The sequence below is a fragment of the Rhinopithecus bieti genome, unplaced genomic scaffold (assembly GCF_001698545.2).
Source record: "Rhinopithecus bieti isolate Rb0 unplaced genomic scaffold, ASM169854v2 scaffold_2205, whole genome shotgun sequence".
Lineage (NCBI taxonomy): Eukaryota > Metazoa > Chordata > Mammalia > Primates > Cercopithecidae > Rhinopithecus > Rhinopithecus bieti.
Genome location: NW_016803673.1, coordinates 3,163,691 through 3,183,872, shown reverse-complemented (window position 1 = coordinate 3,183,872; position 20,182 = coordinate 3,163,691). Strand labels below are relative to the sequence as shown.

The following is a 20,182-nucleotide window of genomic DNA, read 5'->3' as shown; positions in this document are numbered from 1 at the left end:
CTTGATACCGAAAACCAGACAAAGACGTTAAAATAAAACTACAGACCAACATCTCTCATAAACACAAATGCAAAAATCCTTAGTAGAATATTAGGAAATTTAATCTAGCATTACATAAAAAGAATAACATGTTACAACTAAGTGGGATTTAGCCTGTGAATGGAAAGCTAACATTCAAAAGTCAATCAATATAATTTACTGTATCATTAGAAGAAAAAGTTTATAATCATCTCAACAGATGTGGAAAAAGATTTGACCAAATTTTACACCAATTCCTGATAAAAACTCTCAGCAAACTAGAAATAGAAGGGAAATTCCTCAACCCAATAAAGGGCATTTACTTAAAAACTATAGTTAAGATCATACTTAATGCCCAAAGACTAAACACTTTCTCGCTAAAATTGGGAACAAGGCAAGAATGTCCACGCTCACTTCTACTATTCATCATTAAACTGTGAGTCCTGGATTGTACAATAAGACAAGAAAAGGATATAACAAGTATATAAATTGAAAACAAAAATATCCCATTACTGTCTCTATTTATCATCTATTTGTAGGTGACATGATTGTCCAAACAGAAAGTCCCAAATAATTTTCAAAAAAGCTACTAGAATAGCTAAGTTTAGTGAATTTGCAAGATAAAAGATCAATATACAAAGAAAAAAAACAACAACAACAAAAAAACGGTCTTTCTAGATACTGGCAATAAACAGAAATTGAAATTTTAAAGTACCATTTATAATAGTACAAAAATAAAATATTTAGGTGTCAATTTAACTAATATTAGGTCTGTGTACTGAAAACTACAAAACACAAATGAAAGAAATCAATAAGACAAATAAATGGGTAAGCTATACCATGTTCATGGATGCAGAGACTCAATATTGTAAACTGCCCATCATCCTCTCCTAATAGATCTACAGATTCTATGCAATTTTTTTTTTTTTTTCTGAGGCAGAGTCTCGCCCTGTCGCCTGGGCTGGAGTGCAGTGGCCGGATCTCAGCTCACTGCAAGCTCCGCCTCCCGGGTTTATGCCATTCTCCTGCCTCAGCCTCCCAAGTAGCTGGGACTACAGGTGCCCACCACCTCGCCCAGCTATTTTTTGTATTTTTAGTAGAGACGGGGTTTCACCGTGTTCGCCAGGATGGTCTCGATCTCCTGACCTCGTGATCCGCCCATCTCGGCCTCCCAAAGTGCTGGGATTACAGGCTTGAGCCACCGCTCCCGGCAATTCAATGCAATTTCAATCAAAACATTCCAACATTTTTTTTGTTTGTTTTTGAGAGACAGGGTCTCACTCTGTTACACAGGCTGGAGTGGAGTGGTGCGCAGCGGTAAATCATAACTCACTGCAGCCTCAAATTCCTGGGTTCAAGTGATCCTCCCACCTCAGCCTCCTGAGTAGCTTGGAAGGCATGAGCCACCATGCCCAGACAACAAGTTTTTTTAATATTCTATACAAGTTAATTCTAAAATTTATATGGAAAAAAGGAATTAGAATTATTAAAACAATGTTTACAAAGAAGAGCAAATTGATTTTAAGACTGACTACAAAACTTCAGTAATCAAGACAGTGTGGGGGTATTAGTGAGAAGATAGACGCATAGATCAAAGGAACAGAATACAGAGTACAGAAATAGACTCCAACAAATGTCATCAATTACTTTTCAACAAGGTTTGAAGGCAATTCAATGGAAAAAGAATGGTCTTTTCAACCCAGTGATGCTGGAACAATGGGACATCCACATGCAAATAATAATCTTGACCCACACCTCACAGCATATACAAAATTCAACTCAAAATGGATCACATACCTAAATGTAAAACCTAAAACTTACTAAGCTTATAGAAGAAAATCTTTATGACTTTGGGTTGAAGATTTTCCAAGATATGACACTAAAATAATGATCTATAAAATAAAGAATTGGTAAGTTAGACTTTATTAAAAACCTAGTAATTAAAAATATCTGCTCTTCAACAGACATTAAGAAAATGAAAGATAAGCCACAGACTGCGAGAAAATATTTGCAAAACACATACCTGACAAAGGATTTGTATCCAGAATATATAAAAATGTGAACTACATGCACAATACTTGACATATACAAGGAGGCACAGACAGAGCCCTTACTACCTTAGTATTTGCAAATGTGACACTCAAACTGGGAAGATCTGGCCTAGAAAAATAGTTTCCTGAAAAAGGCTTAATCTGCCTCCTCCTTCCATGGCAATGACGCTGTTTGGGTTTTCAATGAAGTCTCAGTTTCTGTCACACAGAGCCTCTTCTTGGGGCCGAAACACACATCCAGGGTGCACCCTTCTCAGGCAGGCTGCAGCTGACTCTGGCTGTGGAATCATTGTGGGGTCTCCTCTCAAGGGGAGCTTCGCAGTGACCACCACAGAAGAAGGGACCCAGAGAGAAAGGAGAGCTATCCAGAAAAGTGCAAAATGACACAGTGGATTGCCACTTAGAATGGTCGGCTTATCTTTAATTAAATGTGTGCCCGTGACACATCAGAGTGGAGATGTAACATCACCATCGAGCAATGGCAAACTGTGGTGCATTCACGTAACACAGAGCAGGAGTGGCCATTTTGTTTGGATTTGTCAGGACAAGGTCTCTGTGGAGGCTGAAGGGACAGAGAGGCTGCATCTGTGCCTAGGGGCAGCTGTGAGCAACAGGCTGTTAGTGCAAACTGAAATGGAAGATGAGGATGAGCAGAGGATGAGAGGAAGAAAGCAGCGTTGGGAAGAACTGGGCAGAAAGTGCAAGTGAGTCATGCAGAGGCTACCAAGAAACAGAAAACCAAAGTGAGCCACTGTGGGAGGAGTCGGCCTCTGAGTACCCTGGGCGTGGGTGGTGTGAGCACCGGCGCTGGGACAGCCTTGCGGGTGCTGTGTTCTTCGTTCCTGGCATGTGCTAAGTGCTAAACAAATATTTAGCACAAGATTTCCCATTGCTGAATTACTTTTTTTTTTTCTTTTTTGAGACAGAGTCTCGCTCTTTCGCCCAGGCTGGAGTGCAGTGGCGTGATCTTGGCTCACTGCAACCTCCACCTCCCGGGTTCACACCATTCTCCTGCCTCAGCCTCCCGAGTAGCTGGGACTATAGGCGCCCGCCACCTCGCCCGGCTAATTTTTTGTATTTTTAGTAGAGATTAGGTTTAACCACGTTAACCAGTATAGTCTCGATCTCCTGTCCTCGTGATCTGCCTGCTTTGGGCCTCCCAAAGTGCTGGGATGACAAGTTGGAGCCACCGCGCCCAGTCACAGTATCTTAACATGGGCAGTTTTCACATCCTCAAGTCTATTCTCAATGACTGTTCGACTCTTTTTTTTTTTTTAATTTAAAAAAGTTTTAAAACCAAGTGCCTCCTTTTCTGTTGGTCAGTACAATTTGATGACAATAAATATGTCCTTTATAGCTCAGGGTAAATTCAAACATTCATAAGAGCACGAATAATACTTTGTTCAGACCACTTGCTTGGTACCCTAACAAAACTATTGTCCATTTCTAGCTAGACTGGGACCGGAGGGACAGTTCAGGGATGTTTCCCTTGGGCAACCTCTCCTTTGAGCCAAGGATAGTTTCCAAAGGAAGTAATCCAGGGGACACGCTTGCTCATTGGTGAACACTATTACAACAAACAACACAGAAGTATGTTCATGACTTTTTTTTTTTTTTTTGAGACAGGGTCTCACTCTGTCCCCCAAGGCTGGAGTGCAGTGGAGCCATTATGGCTGGCTGCAGCCTCTATCTCCAGGGCTCAAGTGATCCTTCCATTTCAGTCCCAAGTAGCTGGGACCACAGGTGTGCACACCACACCCAACTAATTTTTTAATTTTTAATTTTGTAGAGACTCTCCTTATGTTGCCCAGGCTGGTCTTGAATATCCTGGGCTGAAGCGGACCTCCAGCCTCAGCCTCCCAAAGTGCTAGGATTATAGGCATCAGCCACCATGCCTGGCCTGACGTATTGTTAATTTAAAAAATCAGGTTATATATCAGGCAATATATATTACTGCTTGATCCCACTCAAAAAATGTATAGAAAAGAAAAATACTGCAACATTAAGAATGATTATTTCTGGGCCAGGCGCGGTGGGCTCAAGCCTGTAATCCCAGCACTTTGGGAGGCCGGACGGCGGATCACGAGGTCCGGAGATCGAGACCAATCCTGGCTAACCACTGGTGAAACCCCGTCTTCTACTAAAAAATACAAAAAAAAAACTGCCGGGCGAGGTGGTGGCGCCTGTATCCCAGCTACTCCGGAGGCTGAGCAGCAGAATGGCGGACCCGGGAGGCGGAGCTTGCAGTGAGCTGAGATTCCGGTCCACTTGCACTCCAGCCTGGGCTGACAGAGCGAGACTACCCGTCTCAAAAAAAAAAAAAAAAAAAAAGAATGATTATTTCCTGGGCCGGGCCATGGTGGCTTATACCTGTAATCCCCAGCAACTTTGGGGAGGCCCGAGCAGGGGATCACCCGATGTCAAGATTGAGACTAATCTGGCCAAGATGGCAAGACCACCATCTCTACTAAAATATACAAATTAAGGCCGGGCGGTGGCTCACGCCTGTAATCCCAGCACTTTGGGAGGCCAAGGCAGGTGATCGTAAGGTCAGGAGATTGAGACCATCCTGACCTAACACGTGGAAACCCCGTCTCTACTTAAAAATACAATAATTACCGGGCGTGGTGGCAGGCGCCTGTAGTCCCAGCTACTCGGGAAGCCTGAGGAGGAGAATGGCGTGAAACCCGGGCAGGCGGAGCTTTGCAGTGAGCCGAGACTGTGCCCTGCACTCCAGCCTGGGCGACCAGAGCAAGACTCCATCTCAAAAAAAAACAAAAACAAACAAACAAAAAATTATCCAGGCGTGCCTGGCGGATGCCTGTATAATCCCAGCTGCTTGGGAGGTTGAGGCAGGAGAATAGCTTGATCCTGGGAAGCAGAGGTTGCCAGTGAGCTGAGACATGTCACTGCATTCCAGCCGGGCAACGAGAGGAGACAGACCTGTTCAAAAAAAAAAAAAAAAAAAAAAAAAAAAGACTGTTCCTGCTTATCTTTAACTTTCCTCTTTTCAGGCTCCATAATATTTATAAAAATCATTTTACAGGCCGGGCCGGTGGCTCAAGCCTGTATCGCACAGCACTTTGGGAGGCCGAGCGGGCGGACACGAGGTCAGGAGATCAAATGACCCATCCTGGCTAACACGTTGAACCCCCGTCTCCACTAAAAAAACTACAAAAACTGCCGGAGCGAGGTAGCGCGCCTGTAGTCCCAGCTAACCCGGGAGGCTGAGGAGGAGAATGGCGTGAACCCGGGAGGCGGAGCTTGCAGTGCGCTGAGAATCCGGCCACAAGCATCCAGCCTGGGCGACAGAGCCCAGACTCCGTCTCAAAAAAAAAAAAAAAAAAAAAAAAAACACATTTACAATATATAATATATGATTTTTGTAAGGAGAAACAAGCCAGAGTTTTTTTGTTTTGTTTCATTTTTTAAGTCAACTTCAAGCCAGACACAGTGGCTTGTGCCTATAATCCCAGCTACTTGGGAGGCTGAAGCAGGAGGGCTGCTTGAGGCCAGAAGTTTGAGACCAGCCTGAGCAACATAGTGAGACCCTCTCACTAAAAACAATTAAAATAAAATAAAAAAAAGTCAACTTCTAACATGGAAGTCAGGAAGAAAAGAGAAATGCTCTGTGTACCACCAGCAACAGCCTTGCCTTCCGTAAACCAGGTCCAGGCCCCAAGGGGGAGGAAGGGCAGATTGATGGCAGGGACGTTATGAAGTAGTGGCAGAACAAGGCCCTTACCTTGCAGGGCAAAGCACGCATTCTTGTTTGGTTCCCACACAGTGGCATGCTGGTAATCCAGCTTTTGGCAGTGAGGTGGGTCGACCCCTGATTTGTAGCACTGGCCAATATCCCCATCATATAGTCAGTTTCAAGCTGCCACATGCCGTCCTTAAATGCGGAAGAGAAGTCCACATTCGGACCTCAGGAGCCGGTGCAGGCCAGTTCTAGCACGCCCCTGCCACAGCAGCCCTCTAAGGCGGAGCAGGGATTACTGTTCCCATTTTACCAACAAGGGTACTAGTCAGACAGCCACTTTTCATCAGGCACTGTTTTTGAAGCCAGGCACTTCCTGGGTGTTGTAATCCTCACAACACCCAAATGAGTGATTATGGATTATGCTTACTTTTCACATGAGCAAACAGATGAGGTCCAGAAAGATCAGACGCCTGCACAAGGTTATTTGGCTAAAAAGGGGTAGAGACTTGAACCCAGGACAGTCTGCTTCCAAATCCGTGCCCATCACCACGTGGGGGTACCATTTCTCTCCAACAAGGAGCCCATCTTGCACTTAGTGACCGTGCGTGGTGGGCTGAGTTCCTTGCTTTGAGCCTTCTCCAGAGGTGCGAGCCATGGAACAGACATTTCCAGGGAGGTGAGAGGGAAGAAGGTTCCTGACTACGCAGTGGAATGAGCAGCTGAGATGGGTGGGACTTGGTTCTGGTCAGTTCCCAGTTTGGATTTGGGGATGAACAGAGACCTGTGCACCTCTGGCCTCCTGCAGTCTTAGAGCTGAGCACCCCCTCCACCCCACTCTGGGGCTGCATCCCTCACCTGCATGGGGGGCCCAGGCGAGGAACCCACCCAGGCCTTGGAAAATGCGGTTGATGAATGGTCATCTTCATCTCCAGGGCTGCACTCCTTATCAGAAGCATTTGGCTCCTTTGTTGTTGGGTGCGGATGCAGAAGTGTTAACCAATCCTTGTGTCCAGAAGACTTCTTTGAAGTGGCATCTGGTGTGTTTGTCCTACTCTCAGAAGGTGGGCCTGGGGGTCCCATCCCCAACCTGAGGACCCTCACTATCATCTGGCTGTTCCCAAGTGGCACCTGGCCACTCAGCCTTCCCTGCCACATGGGTGGGAGGGCCTTTTTCCCTCATTTCCTGGGATACCCTGGGCAAGTTGAATCACCCACGGCAAGACCAGCCAGTCTGTGCCAGGTCATGGCACCATCTGCACCAGCACCTCTCAGGTGCAGGTATGGGGCACAGGAGCACACTTTAAAAACTCTGGCAGGGTCTTTTTCCTGGTTCCAGGCAGGGCCTGTGTCCGAATTCCCCCCGACATTGCTCTTTCATGCCTGTGCACACTTGGGAGTTAGCAGTCAGTGCAAACAAAGTTCCTGCATGCTCCTGGAAACCCACCATCTTCGCTGGGCACTGCACTGCACCTTCTACCTGGTACTCAGAGCTCTAACAAGCACTTAGCTTGACAGTGGGAACATTAGTCAACACCGACCAACACTGAAGTAGCCCTGTTTGGACACCAGTCAAGATCCATTGGTCAGCAATAGCCCCCAAAAAACAGCTGGGTTGGTGAACATTTCCTCCACGTCCCGAGGTATGGCGGGTGCTGAGAGGCCCCACTCAGATCCCCCTTCCAGAAAGAGCCTGAGGCTCAGCTGTAAGGAGTGTGGTTACCACAGCCTCCAGCTGAAGTATCTTGAGGGTCTTGAGCTCTAGTTTTTGTTTTTGTTTTGACATCTTTACTGAGCTATAATTCACCCGTGTAATGAGTCTAATTCAATGGATTTAGTATATTCAGAGTTGTGCCATCATCAACACTATCTAAGTATGGAACATTTTCATCACTCCAAAAAGAAACCCTGAACCCACGAAGTCACTTCCCCTTCCCCAGCTCCCAGCCCTAAGCAAGCACTGATGGACTTTCTGTCTCCACGGATTTTCCTATTCTGCACATTTCACAATACACTGCTCTCCAAGTCTCCATCTAGGATAAAAAGAAAGTGGACTTTGCAAGATTGTGTTAAGGATTAAATAAGATGATCCATAGAAAGCACTTAACACATAATTACATAGAATATCCACGAGGGCCAGTGTGCCAGGCTGCTTTCACTTAGCCTGATGTTTTCAAGGTTCATCCAGACTGTTGCATGGATCAGAGAACTTCATTCCTCGTGCAGCCAAAGTGTTCCATTCTTTGGATCTATCACATTTTGTTTATGCATCCACCAGTTGATGGACTTGGACTTTTTTTTTTTTTTTTTTCTTGAGAGAGAGTCTCATTCTGTTGCCCAGCTGGACAATCACAGCTTACTGCAGCTTCGACCTCCCAGGCTCAAGCAATCCTCCCACTTCAGCCTCCCGAACAGCTGGGACTACAGCACAAGCCACTATGCCCAGCTAATTTTAAAAAACATTTTTTGTAGAGACAGGGTCTTGCCATATTGCCCAGGTTGGTCTTCTGGGCTCAAGCAATCCACTCTCCGTGGCCTCCCAAAGTGCTGGGATTACAGGCGTGAGCCACTGTGCTGGCCAACCAATGGATTTTTAACCTAAGCTTTTGAGCCAAAGTCACACTCTGGGGTGACCTTTGGCCAAAGACTAAGCATGACAGGGGTACCAGGGCCTGGCATTTCTGCCCAACGCAGCCCTCTGAGGGGCTGTCAGGGGCTGCGCCAGGTCTGCCTCATGATCCATGGCTCCTCACCCACCTGATTTTGGGCTCTTTTCCTGGTACAGGTGTGCCTTCCCCATTAACTCCTCTTCACTCCTGACCCTGTCTCAGCATCTGCTTCCCGAGATCGCATCCTGACAAGGCACTTAGTGTGTAATAACAACACAGAACCCACGTGGGCCCCCACACCAGCGCTCTTCTGTTAGGCCTCCGTTGGGCCATTTCATCCTCCTCACAAACTTGAGAGGCAGGGGGTGTCATTAGAACAGATGAGGGAACTGAGGGACAGAGGAGTTCAGCAACCAATCCAAGTTCCCCGGCCAGAAGTGATGGAGCCACGACTCAAAACCCAGGTGGCTTCTCCAGTGTCAGTGCCCTTGGTCACAGCACTCTATTGTGATTCCGCTCAAGGAATAAGGTGGGGAGGGGGGTTTGGCTTCCCACTGCTTGGCTCAAGCCACAAGCCCTGGCTGCGTGTGTAGCTTTAGCTCCCCGGGGCTGCTCTGTGAGGCCCAGGTTCAGAGCCAGCTGGAGTCAATGCCATCTTTCTCCACCTGCAACAGATCAGGTGGAAGAGATTCGAGGCAGGAAACACAGCAGATGCTCTGCCATGGAGGCCTACCCATGTGCCTCTGCTCGCGACCTGACCTGCCATCGGGCAGTCCCCCAGGCACGGGTCTGAGAGCAGGGTGTGCAGATCCAGGATCTTTGGGTCACCTGGAGGACAAATGCATCTCCTTGTCCCTGGTCACTGGAAACAGGGGAGCGGGGACATGGGCAGGTGTGCTAATTTTGAGGTTTCCTTTCTCAGAGTCAGTCTCCATCAGTGACAAGTGCTGCTTTAAAATCTGTCTCTGGTGAAAAGTTACATAAGCACATTCCAGTGTTCCTCTGCCACAGCACCGCTGCTACCCACCACCAGATTCCCCAGCCCTCACTTTTCTGCCATCTATCTATCTATCTATCTATCTATCTATCTATCTATCTATCTAAACATGCTGCAGAGAAACCTGTGTTTTAACCTTTTCTGCAGCTGGAGCTTTTCCATGAATCCCTCTGTCTACGAGTGTTTTACTTCTTGATTGTAATTTGAATCCTTTGCCTTCCATTAATCAGCACCAAAAGTGGTTTATTAATATTTCCTACCTGCCAGGCACTGGTAGTAAGCACGTTACACGCACGTGCTGTGTTATGTAATCCTCGTGAGAAGTACACGACCCCGGTACTGTGATCGTGCCCATTTCGAGGGTGCAAAGACTCGGGCTCTGAGAGGTGAAGTGTTGCCTCCAGGCTGGCCTCCAGGGCCAGCTGAATCTAGGACGCTCTGTTGTGGGAGGTCGAAGCTCTGCTAAGTTCTCAGATGTAAAATAATCGTGCTTTGCTCCCTGAAGTTGGCAGAGCCTTCCTGAAGTGTCCAGTGAGGATCAGGAAACGGGCAGTGAACCTACCGGGACTCAGGCTGGCTAGCGGGCGAGACTGGAGTTGACCCTGCTTATGTGCCCCCACTCTCCCGGTGTGCGAGACCCCACCTCAGACTTCCCCGTGTCCCCCGTTCCGTAGCGGGTGTTCCGGCTCCCACCCTCCAGTGTGCCTCCCTAAGGACACCGGGCACAGCTGTCTCTCAGGACTAAAGATAAATTCCACAGATTCCAAAAGACCCTTCGACCCCAGTCACAGCTGCCTTGCCTCAAGAATCTGCCACCGTGGTTGTTAAACCCACGCTTTAATTACTCCAAAATTATGTTAAATCCTTGCATAAATATTGCAGTGGCGTCTTCTGAAGAATTTCATTACAGTAAGTTGGGTTGCCGCCAGAGCTCTCCACTAAAAAGTAAGAGGAGAATAGACACGTGCCAAAAAAAAAAAAAAAAAAAAAAAAAAATTTTTTTAAAAAAAAAAAAGATTGTTTTCAAAATAAAAAGGCAAGGAGGTCATCCTGTCAGATCACGCAGGTGTCAAAGAGAAACGGGCTCATAATAGCAGAAATCTCCCATTTTACAGACCGAAGGGGAAAAAAAATACCCTTCTCTCTAATCTAACAGGATTCACTTCTGGAAAAACCTAAATCTGATTAAATATTAATAACCAGTGGTATTAATTAAGGGGGAAAAGTCCATCAAGAGGACCCCAATATGTTTACAGTGTCCCCAGGAAACTGGGAGAATTCACAATCAAGTGTGTAAATGTTCTAAAAAAGGGTCCTGAATATTTTATGAATATTTGTCATAAAACAGAAATAATAACCACTGTGCAGAGCTATTAGAATTAATATTTATGCTGCCCGCCATGAAATATTCATGGGGACAGAGAAAGGGGGGCCGTAAGACAAGAATTAATTTACATTGGGCTCGGTTTACCCGCTGGCTTGATGTTTAAAGACGGTTGACAAGCCTCCACATGAATCCGCCAGTCACTTCCCGCAGTCTGCAGAGTGGAGGGGGTGGAGACGGGTCCGGGCTGCTGACAGCTCACAGATTGAGTTTCTGACAGCCCTTAAAAAACCTAAACGGCCCCCCACCTTTTTCCCCTTCTTCCATTGCCCAAGGCGCTCTGTTCTGCCACCGTTCATCCGATCTCCCCTTCCATCTGCTGAAATTAACGAATTAATGAGCGCGATTCGCTTTACGGTGGGGCCCTATGAATGTTTACAGGCGATTAAATTATAATGCGGGGCGGCTGTATAATTCATGAACCAATTAAAGGAAGTGTTAGTTGATTTGATGGGATGAGGACGTACAAAATGCATTTAACTAATGGGGAACCGCGGGCTGCCCAGGGCCGGCTCCCTCTCTCGGATTACGCGGCTAATTGCTCGACTTTACGGGGCTGTCACAGATAGCCATGCATATTTCATTGTTCTCAAATACTTCAGTTGTGTGCGTCCGTGTCGCGGCTGTAACGTGGAGAAGGCCGGCCAAACTTGGGTGTAGTTACAGTGCCCGAGCTGGGCCCCGGCAGAAACCTGAGCTCCAGAGTCGGGTGTCTGGGCCATTAGGTGATTAAAAAGGCTCAGCATGTGATCGCCTTTTGTTTTACTATGTTCTCTTCGGGACACTAATTCCGGATGCTGACTTCATGACCGTGGCGGCACTGGGGCCCTGATCCCTTTTTTTCCGGGGAATGGAGGGGAGGTCCACAGCCCCCTGTACTGTTCAAGCCCTCTGTACCCTTGAAACCCAATGTCCCCAGTGCAGGGGTCCCTCAGGACAGTCCACCTGAGACAATCCCCAAGCTAAGAGTTTCCCTCAGGCCTGACTTTGTCCATCTGTACAAGGTGGTCACTAGGAACTTCTTTAAATGCGGCCTAAACTTGGACCCAAACTTGAAGCTGTCATCAGCTCCTTGAAGTATATTTGGAAGGAAATCAGCAGAGAAGAGCAAATGAACCCTCCCCAAGAAGGAGTAAAATTATCCTGGTGCTCAGGAAGAGAGACGATGCTTCCAGAATTCTGTGAGCCAAAGGACAGAGGAGACAAAGGTGGCTGACGTCCCAGCTGGAGCAAAGGAGATGTTGAGTTTAGGGAGATGCTGCCTTTATCCAGCAATCCCAGTGCACTCTGCGGGGAGCAGGGTGAGACCATCGGAGCCGCGCAGCCAACCAATCAGTCCTCCAAGATGGTTCTATTCTCTCCTCTTGCTTCCAGGCCAAAGTCTGGCATTCACCTGAGCCAAGCACACACGTGCACACACACACACACACACACAGACACACACGAAACAAATGAAAAGCCCTGTGGTTACCACCTTCAATCCTCCCGTGGACACCTACAAAAGAATTTCTTTCACTCCCACTTTTGGGAGTAGGGCCTGGGCAGCAGCCAGAGCTGGGGCTTTGGGGTCTGTACTCCTGGGATCAAGGCTCACACCATTCTGCAGACACCAGGGCTGTGTGGTCGAGGGCAGCCCCAGGTTCCCCATCTAAGGGGACAGGGATGGCAATAGGTGAGGAGGATTAAAAGCGCTAACCTGTGGCCTTAGTGTCGAGGCTGGCATGTGGTAATTACCCAATTTAGTTAGTCAATGCTGTTATCACATGATAATAGAGATTCTGACTCGTGCAACAGGGAGGCTACATCCATCACTTTTCTCTTCCAGAAACGCACATGACAGTAGGGGCTGGCTTATGGAGGCAGCAGAATAGATCCAGGTGGAAAAGGTTGCAGGAACCGGCGGGCCACACGTGAGGAGAGCCCTCAAACAGTCTTAGCTTCAAGGACGAAAGAAGGACCAACTGCACATTAAAAGAAAGTAAGTTCACTTGGTCTAAAGTATTTAATTGGGGCATAATTTACAATGAAGTTATCAATTAGTAGCTAAGCTGGGTTTAACGCATTCTGGTTTCAAATAAAACCAAACTATCATTCATCAAATACCACTGCCTTAAATATTTTACCGTTGTTACCTTATATCATCTTACAAAGTAAACAGTATTCTCAATGCATACATGGGGCAACTGAGGCTCAGAGGAGCCAAGTATCTTGGTTCAGAAATCTCTTTTAGGCAAATATTTGTGCAAGCGTAAAGATACAGGGACAAGATTTCTCATTGCTGAATTACTTTTTTGAGACAGAGTCTCACTCTCTCGCCAGGCTGGTGTGCAGTGGTACGATCTCAGCTCACTGCAACCTCCGCCTCCCGAGTTCAAGCGATTCTCTTGACTCAGCCTCCTGAGTAGTTGGGACTACAGGCGTGTGCCACCACACCCGGTTAATTTTTGTATTTTTAGTAGAGACGGGGTTTCACCATGTTGGCCAGGAGGTCTCAGTCTCTTGACCTCATGATCTGCCCACCTCAGCCTCCCAAAGTGCTGGGATCACAGGCGTAAGCCACTGCGCCTGGCTTTTTTTTTCTTCTTCTTCTTTTTTGAGATGGAGTCTGGTTCTGTTGCACAGGTTGGAGTGCAGTGGTGCGATCTTGGCTCTCTTCAGCCTCCGCCTCCCAGGTTCAAGCGATTCTCATGCCTCAACCTGTAGCTGGGATTACACCATGCCTGGCTAATTTTTTTGTATTTTATAGAGATGGGGTTTCACCATGTTGGCCTGGCTGGCCTTGAACTCCTGACCTCCAGCGATCTGCCTGCCTTGGTCTCTCAAAGTGCTGGGATTACAGGTGTGAGCCACCATGGCTTGCCTTACTTTATATGTCTGCTTTCTATTTATTTTTATTTTTACAATGAGACTGTACTATTTCTACAATTAAGAAAAACACTAATTACAACATCACAGGCTGGACGTGGTGGCTCATGCCTGTAATCCCAACACTTTGGGAGGCCGAGGCAGGCGGATCGCCTGAGGTCAGGAGTTCGAGACCAGCCTGGCCAACATAATGAAACCCTGTCTCTACCAAAAATACAAAAAGTAGCCAGGCATGGTGGCAGGCACCTGTAGTCTCAGTTACTTGGGAGCCTGAGACAGGATAATCGCTTGAACCCAAGAGGTGGAGGTTGCGTGAGCTGAGACGGCGCCATTGCATTCCAGCCTGGGCAACAAGAGTTAAACTCCGTCTCAGAAATAAACAAACAAATAAATAAAATCACAAGAAAAGGTTTATTGTTAAAAACAGAAAAGTGTAAATTTTCAGCTACAGGACCAACATAATGGTGATAACATGTAAGATTGGACCAGACTTTCTTATGTGCGGATCACACAATGCACAGATCTAAAGCTTCATGTGTCTAAGCAGTGGTCTCAGTCTCTTATCAAACCCCCCATATCATTGTGGAATCAGAACTTCATTTCAATGAGAGTGGGCAGACTGGGGACAAGGACACAGCAGATGCTGGCCACTGAGAAGGATAAACAGTGGGACGACCTTTCACCCAGGTGCCAGCTTCCCAGGTGCTCAGGTGCGAGAGGACTCAGGTGAGGAAGTGTGAACAGCTCAGTGCAAATCAATGCCTCTGGTTTAAGAAAATCAAATGATGTTCATTCATTCATTCAACAAATATTTACCCAGTGCTTCCTAGATGCTAGTTGCTGGCTGCCCTAGGAACTACAGATCTAGTGGTGAACGGGCCAGGCACATTCCTGGCCTCCCACAGCTTACAACGTGTGTTTAGATGCACACAGATACCATCTGCCTGTGGTACTTGGGGTTGATCTCGAGATTAAAAGATGCAAATATGTACTATGAAAAGACCAGTTTGCAATCGGCAAAGGGATGAGATCCACAAGTTGTTCAGTAAATATGGTTTGGACAAGGCGGGTGAAGTACACACTAATGTCTTGGATGGATAATGTTTCTGATGAAGTGGCTAAGTTGTTTTTGTTTGTTTGTTGTTTTGAGACTAAGTCTCACTCTTGACCCGAGGCTGGAGTGCAAAGGCGTGATCTCGGCTCACTGCAACCTCCGCCTCCCGGGTTCAAGCGATTCTCTTGCCTCAGCCTCCTGAGTAGCTGGGATGACAGGCGCCTGCCACCATGTGTGGCTAATTTTTGTATTTTTAGTAGAGACAGGGTTTCACCATGTTGGCCAGGCTGGTCTCGAACTCCTGACCTCAGGTGATCTGCCCATCTCGGCCTCCCAGTGTGCTGGGATTACAGGCATGAGTCACCGCGCCCAGCCAGAAGTGGCCAAGTTGTTAAACAGCTAATATTTACAATGTTTTTCACGAGCTAAGGATGCTACATAACATAATTTCATGCAGTCTTCTCTTTGTAGGAGTTAGGCACAACCACCATCCATCCCCTATTTGATATGTGTGGGAACTGGGTCTCAGGGAAGTGATCGAGCTTCTCAAGGTCCCACCCTAGTAAAGGCAGACTCTGGGTTCAGGCACTGGACACCCTGGCCTGCCGTAACTATGGGGCACGACCGCCTTTCTGGATGCTCTTGTGCAAGGCACCTCGTAAAGTGCCCCGGCTCTTCAGGGGCCCCGTGCCGGGCACTCTGTGAGGATGCACAGGATACCTCTCACTGCATCTTCATGGCAAGCCTGGGACATAGGTATAACTGTCACCCCCATCTTACGGATGAGGCAGCTTGCCCCGATATCCGCCAGTGAGTGACCCAGAAGAACCCGAGACCCACAGCTGCTGGACTCCAACATCCAGGGTGGGAACCACTGGGCTGTGTTGCGGTTTCCCAAATGTAGGAAGGTCCCTTAAGTGTTCCATATTTACTCTTTTTTTTTTTCTGAGACAGATTTGTTCATCGATAATTTTTATTTTTTAAATTGATGGGAAAAATCCTCTTGCAGGGATGGACTGGAGGTGAGGGCAGTTGAAGGGATGAGTGGGAAAGCCGACAGCCAGGAGCTCCCAGAACTGGCATGGACAAGAGATGCTGCTGCAGGAGGACATGGGGCTGGTGTTGGGGTGGGCGTGCACTTGCTATCCTTTTATTTCGTCCCCAACCTACTTCCTCTGTCTTCTATCCTCGAGATACTGACAGCACACTTTTATTGAGTTTCTGCCATGCGTAGGCATCTGGGGGAGGCCTGGGAGGCCCTGATGCATCAGGCTTCTTGGCCTCTCTGTGACCGCCCTGAACCAGCCTCTCTTCCTTCACCTCTTCTCATGGCCTCTGTCACCCAGGCTGGAATGCAATGGCGCGATCTCAGCTCACTGCAACCTCCGCCTTCTGGGTTCAAGCGATTCTCCTGCCTCAGCCTCCCGAGTAGCTGGGATTACAGGCATGCTCCACCACACCTGGCTAATTTTTGTACTTTTAGTAGAGACGGGGTTTCACCATGTGGGCCAGGCTGGTCTCGAACTCCCGACCTCAAGTGATCTGCCCCCCACTCTGCCTCCCAAAGTGCTGGGATTACAGGTGTGAGCCACCGTGCCCAGCCCCTCTCCATTTCTTCTACACATCTTTCTGTCCAGCATAGAGGCAGCAGTGGCCAACAGGAAACACGCACCTGTGGCCTTCCCAGCACAATTCTGAGGACTTCCCTGAATATTCCAACTCTGGGACATCCCTTCTGAGCTTTCATTCCAGGAAAACCATGCTTCCTTCTCGAATTTCTAAATAGGATCGGAAGCTCTTACTTGTGGACTAGCAAAGACAAGGGTTCAGATTCTAGCGCTTCAAATAGGACTCCGTCTGGTGAATCCCACCAGGACGCGAGCTCCCCCACGAGAGCCACTTCAGAGAGAAGTTCCCTGAGGCTCCCTGCCCTCCCAAATCTGCACCTAACTTCAGGCTGCATCCAGAGATACCAAGGGAAATTAGAAACACATTGTACCCTGGATTTGACTTTGCAATTGGAAGAAACCTCAATTTGTGAGGGTAAAGGTCACCGCCTGGAAGGCCTAACCCAAAGGCCAGCCCTGTGGCTTGGCCAGGCCAAGAGAAGCCTCCCCTAATTGCCTATGGAAAAGAACCCAGGGTTAAACTGTTTATCTGGGTTATGCTCCCAGGTTAAACTTCTTAAGTGAACTGACCCAAAGAGGTGAAACCTGAATTTCTAGATAAAGCTTTTCCATGTCTTTGGCCAGGTACACAGAACTGCAATTTAAAACTTCGGGGTTTTATGCCATGTGCCGTGGCTCATGCCTGTAATCCCAGCAACTTGAGAGGCCAAGGCAGGCAGATCATTTGAGGTCAGGAGTTCAAGACCAGCCTGGCCAACATGGTGAAACCCCGTGTCTACCAAAAATACAAAAATTAGCTGGGCGTGATGGTGCACACCTGTAATCCCAGCTACTCAGGAGGCTGAGGCAGGGGAATCGTTTGAACCGGGGAGGCAGAGGTTGCAGTGAGCCGAGATCATGCCACTGCACTCTAGCCAGGGTGACAGAGCGAGACTCCAAAAAAAAAAAAAAAAAAAAAAAAAAAAAAAAAAATTTCTTGGTTTTGCTAGTTGTCTGTGAATTAAATCTATGATTCCAGCCGAGAAGCCTGCAACATCCTGGTGGCATCTCCCCCCAGGGTCATCACCCTGCAATAATCTGGTCTTACGTGTGACGACTGAGGAGCACAAATGCTCTCAAAGAAGTACTGTGCAGCCACTGACAGTGAGGCTGGGGACAGCGTCTGTGAACATGGGTTCATGGTACATTCTGTAGAGGAAAGGGCTGTGATATAATGTGTGCAATTAAGACCCTGTTTTCATTTTTATTATTTATTTATTTTTGAGAAGGAGTCTCGCTCCATCGCCCAGGCTGGAGTGCAATGGTGCAATCTGGGCTCACTGCAACCTCTGCCTCCCGGGTTCAAGCGATTTTCCTGCCTCAGCCTCCTGAGTAGCTGGGACTACAGGCGTGCAGCACCATGCCCGACTAATTTTTTTTTTTTAGTAGAGATGGGGTTTCATCGTGTTGGTCAGGCTGGTCTCCAACTCCTGACCTCAAATGATCTGCCTGCCTCGACCTCCCAAAGCGCTGGGATTATAGGTGTGAGCCACCATGCCCGGCCAAGAACTGTTTTTATAGAGTAGTTTTTAAAATGTTGGAATAGACATACACCCAAATGTCAACACTGGTTATCTTCGGACATTGGAAATATTTTTACTTAGTTACGTTTTCTAACTTTCCTACAATAAGTAGATGCCCTGTGTAATCAAATGTTTGAAATAACTACCATCGCCACATCCCACCCTCACCTTGTTCCTCCAGTGCTTCCCTTCCCCCAGCTCTCCTGGAATAGACCTGGCTGTTCCTGGCCCAGGACGTGGGCGCTGGCTGCCCCACACCCACCCCCCCCTGCAGAGCTCTTCCTCCCCTCCTCTGGCAGCTGGCTCCTTCCTTCCATTCAAGTCTGAGCTTAAACCAGCCCTCCCCAGAGGCAACTTCCCCCGCCAGCGCATCCAAACCAGTCACCTTGCCCCTACTGGATCATGCCATGGCATTTTAATCCCACATAAATCACTTGGTCCTAGCAAGTATTTCTCCTCCGTTTCTTTGTCTAATGTCCGCCTCCTCCCTTGGGAATGTTTTGCTTGGTTCTGTGGCCCCAGCATCTGGAACGGTGCCTGGCAAAGAGAAGCCTACAATAAATACTTATGGAGTGAACAAATTGAAGTGTGAGTCCCTCCCTTACTACTAGGAATAGCAGCTGCCACAACTGCGCTCACTCCACACTGGGGAATCTCGCCGCAGTCCCATTGAGGAAGGAGCCAGGCCATTGTTGACCTCTTTTAGTCCCAGAGACATCAAGTAACCTCCCCATCAACCCCCTAGTAAGCCGGCTGGTTCTGGGCTCTCTCATCTTGCTGCTCCATTGCCAAGAACATCCCCCATCCCCTGCCAGTGGCTGAGCCTGGCCCTGCAGGACGTGGGTCTGGCAGGCGGATGGTCCTGACCCTCTGCCTGGCCCCAGTGACAGGGTCCCCACAACTCCTATCTCAGAAGGGCTTAGGGGCAGCAGCCCAGTTAGAACTGCTCATGGGATATGTCCACAAAGCCGCGCACTCTGTTTGCTTAGACGATGGGTTTATTCGGGGTGGCTGGGGCAGAGAGGGCTCATGAGTGCAGGGGCTGAAGCCATCCCTGGACTAATCCCCAGGTACTCACGTCCTGGTAGGGAAGGGCCCCGGCACAGGCTCAGGCTGGTGGCTTTAAACCAGTTTCCTTGCTGGAGGGTATGGCTCATGCCCAGGGTGGCCTGGCTGGGGCGGAAGGGCCCCAGCGCAGTGAGAGGATCCCCGCTGTGGAGAGCATGCAGCCCCTCCATGTTCACTGCGGAAGGAGACATGTGGACAGGAGACAAGTGTTCTCACACCCCATCCCCGCAGCCTCCTGGAGTGGCACTCAGGTGACAACGGAGACTGCAGGGAGCATGCATGAACTCCTCCTCTTTGTATTTACTCATCCAGTCTCTCCACTGCCATCTGAATTAGGTCTCATCGTCGCTTCCATTTCATGATGGAGAAGGAGATCTCCAGGCGGGATAAGTCATTCAGGCAGCGCAACTCACAAAGGGCACTGCAGCCCGGAGTGCGGGACCAGAAGGCAGCTCTTTGCCCTCACACCGCACTGCCTGTCTCCAAAGGACCCACTGCAGGGTGACTTGGTCAACGGCTGAGAACCCACTCAGCTCAGCAGAAACTCCAGGGGAAGAAGAAGAGGGCACATGGCCTCCTAGGACCTCTGCAACAACATGCTACCAGGAGACGGCAGAACACTAAGGTCAGGAAAGGGGAAGCGGATGATGCTCTTTGATACTCCTGAAGTACCTCGGCCATAAGCAAGCACAGAGATGTATTTCAGTTTGGGACAGAAATGGCTATTTGCATTTCATCATCTTTGAGCAGGACTGCAGACAAATATGGGACCCATGATGGAGCCAAGTCAGCGTATTGCAGCGTGAGCCCAAGGTGATATCCAGCAGGCCTTCGAGAGGTGTGGGCACCCAGCGTGTAACTCTGGCATTAATCACCAGTGATTCTGAATGTTCCTGGAAGATCAGTAAGCATGCAAATGAGAGAACAGGATCGGCCCCCATCCCTACCTGATTGGAAACATATCAGGCCGCCGGACCTTCATATCAAGTTTCCATTGTGAAGACTGAAACTTTCAGTGCCCATTCCTCTCGCCACTGCCCTCTCTGGGAGGCTGGCGCTTCCTCCTGCCGCTGTTCCTGGGAGGACGCTTGAGCCAAGGGCAGCTTCTCCTTCTCTGCCTCCCTGAGCCATGCCTTTCGTACATAAGGAACCAACAGTTTCCAATTTGATTCCATTTTTCTCCAACCACTTAACGAAAAGTGCCTTATGGCCAAAATATTACCACTGATTTTTTTTTTTTTTTTTT

The 20,182-nt window shown here is 48.3% G+C and overlaps 1 protein-coding gene across 3 annotated transcripts in view; it reads right to left on the bottom strand.

The window, feature by feature from the left end:
* The window catches only part of AK8 (adenylate kinase 8), a 165,995-nt gene that overhangs the window by 12,324 nt on the left and 133,489 nt on the right, over positions 1–20,182 (bottom strand). Inside the window, exon 12 of one of the 3 annotated variants that reach the window (XM_017849431.1) lies at positions 18,318–18,405. The exons of the other annotated variants lie outside the window; for them this stretch is intronic. Coding sequence (XP_017704920.1) covers positions 18,339–18,405 — 67 coding nt within the window. The 3' untranslated portion in view covers positions 18,318–18,338. Of the gene's footprint in view, positions 1–18,317; positions 18,406–20,182 lie in introns of those variants that run through there. 3 annotated transcript variants of the gene reach the window in all.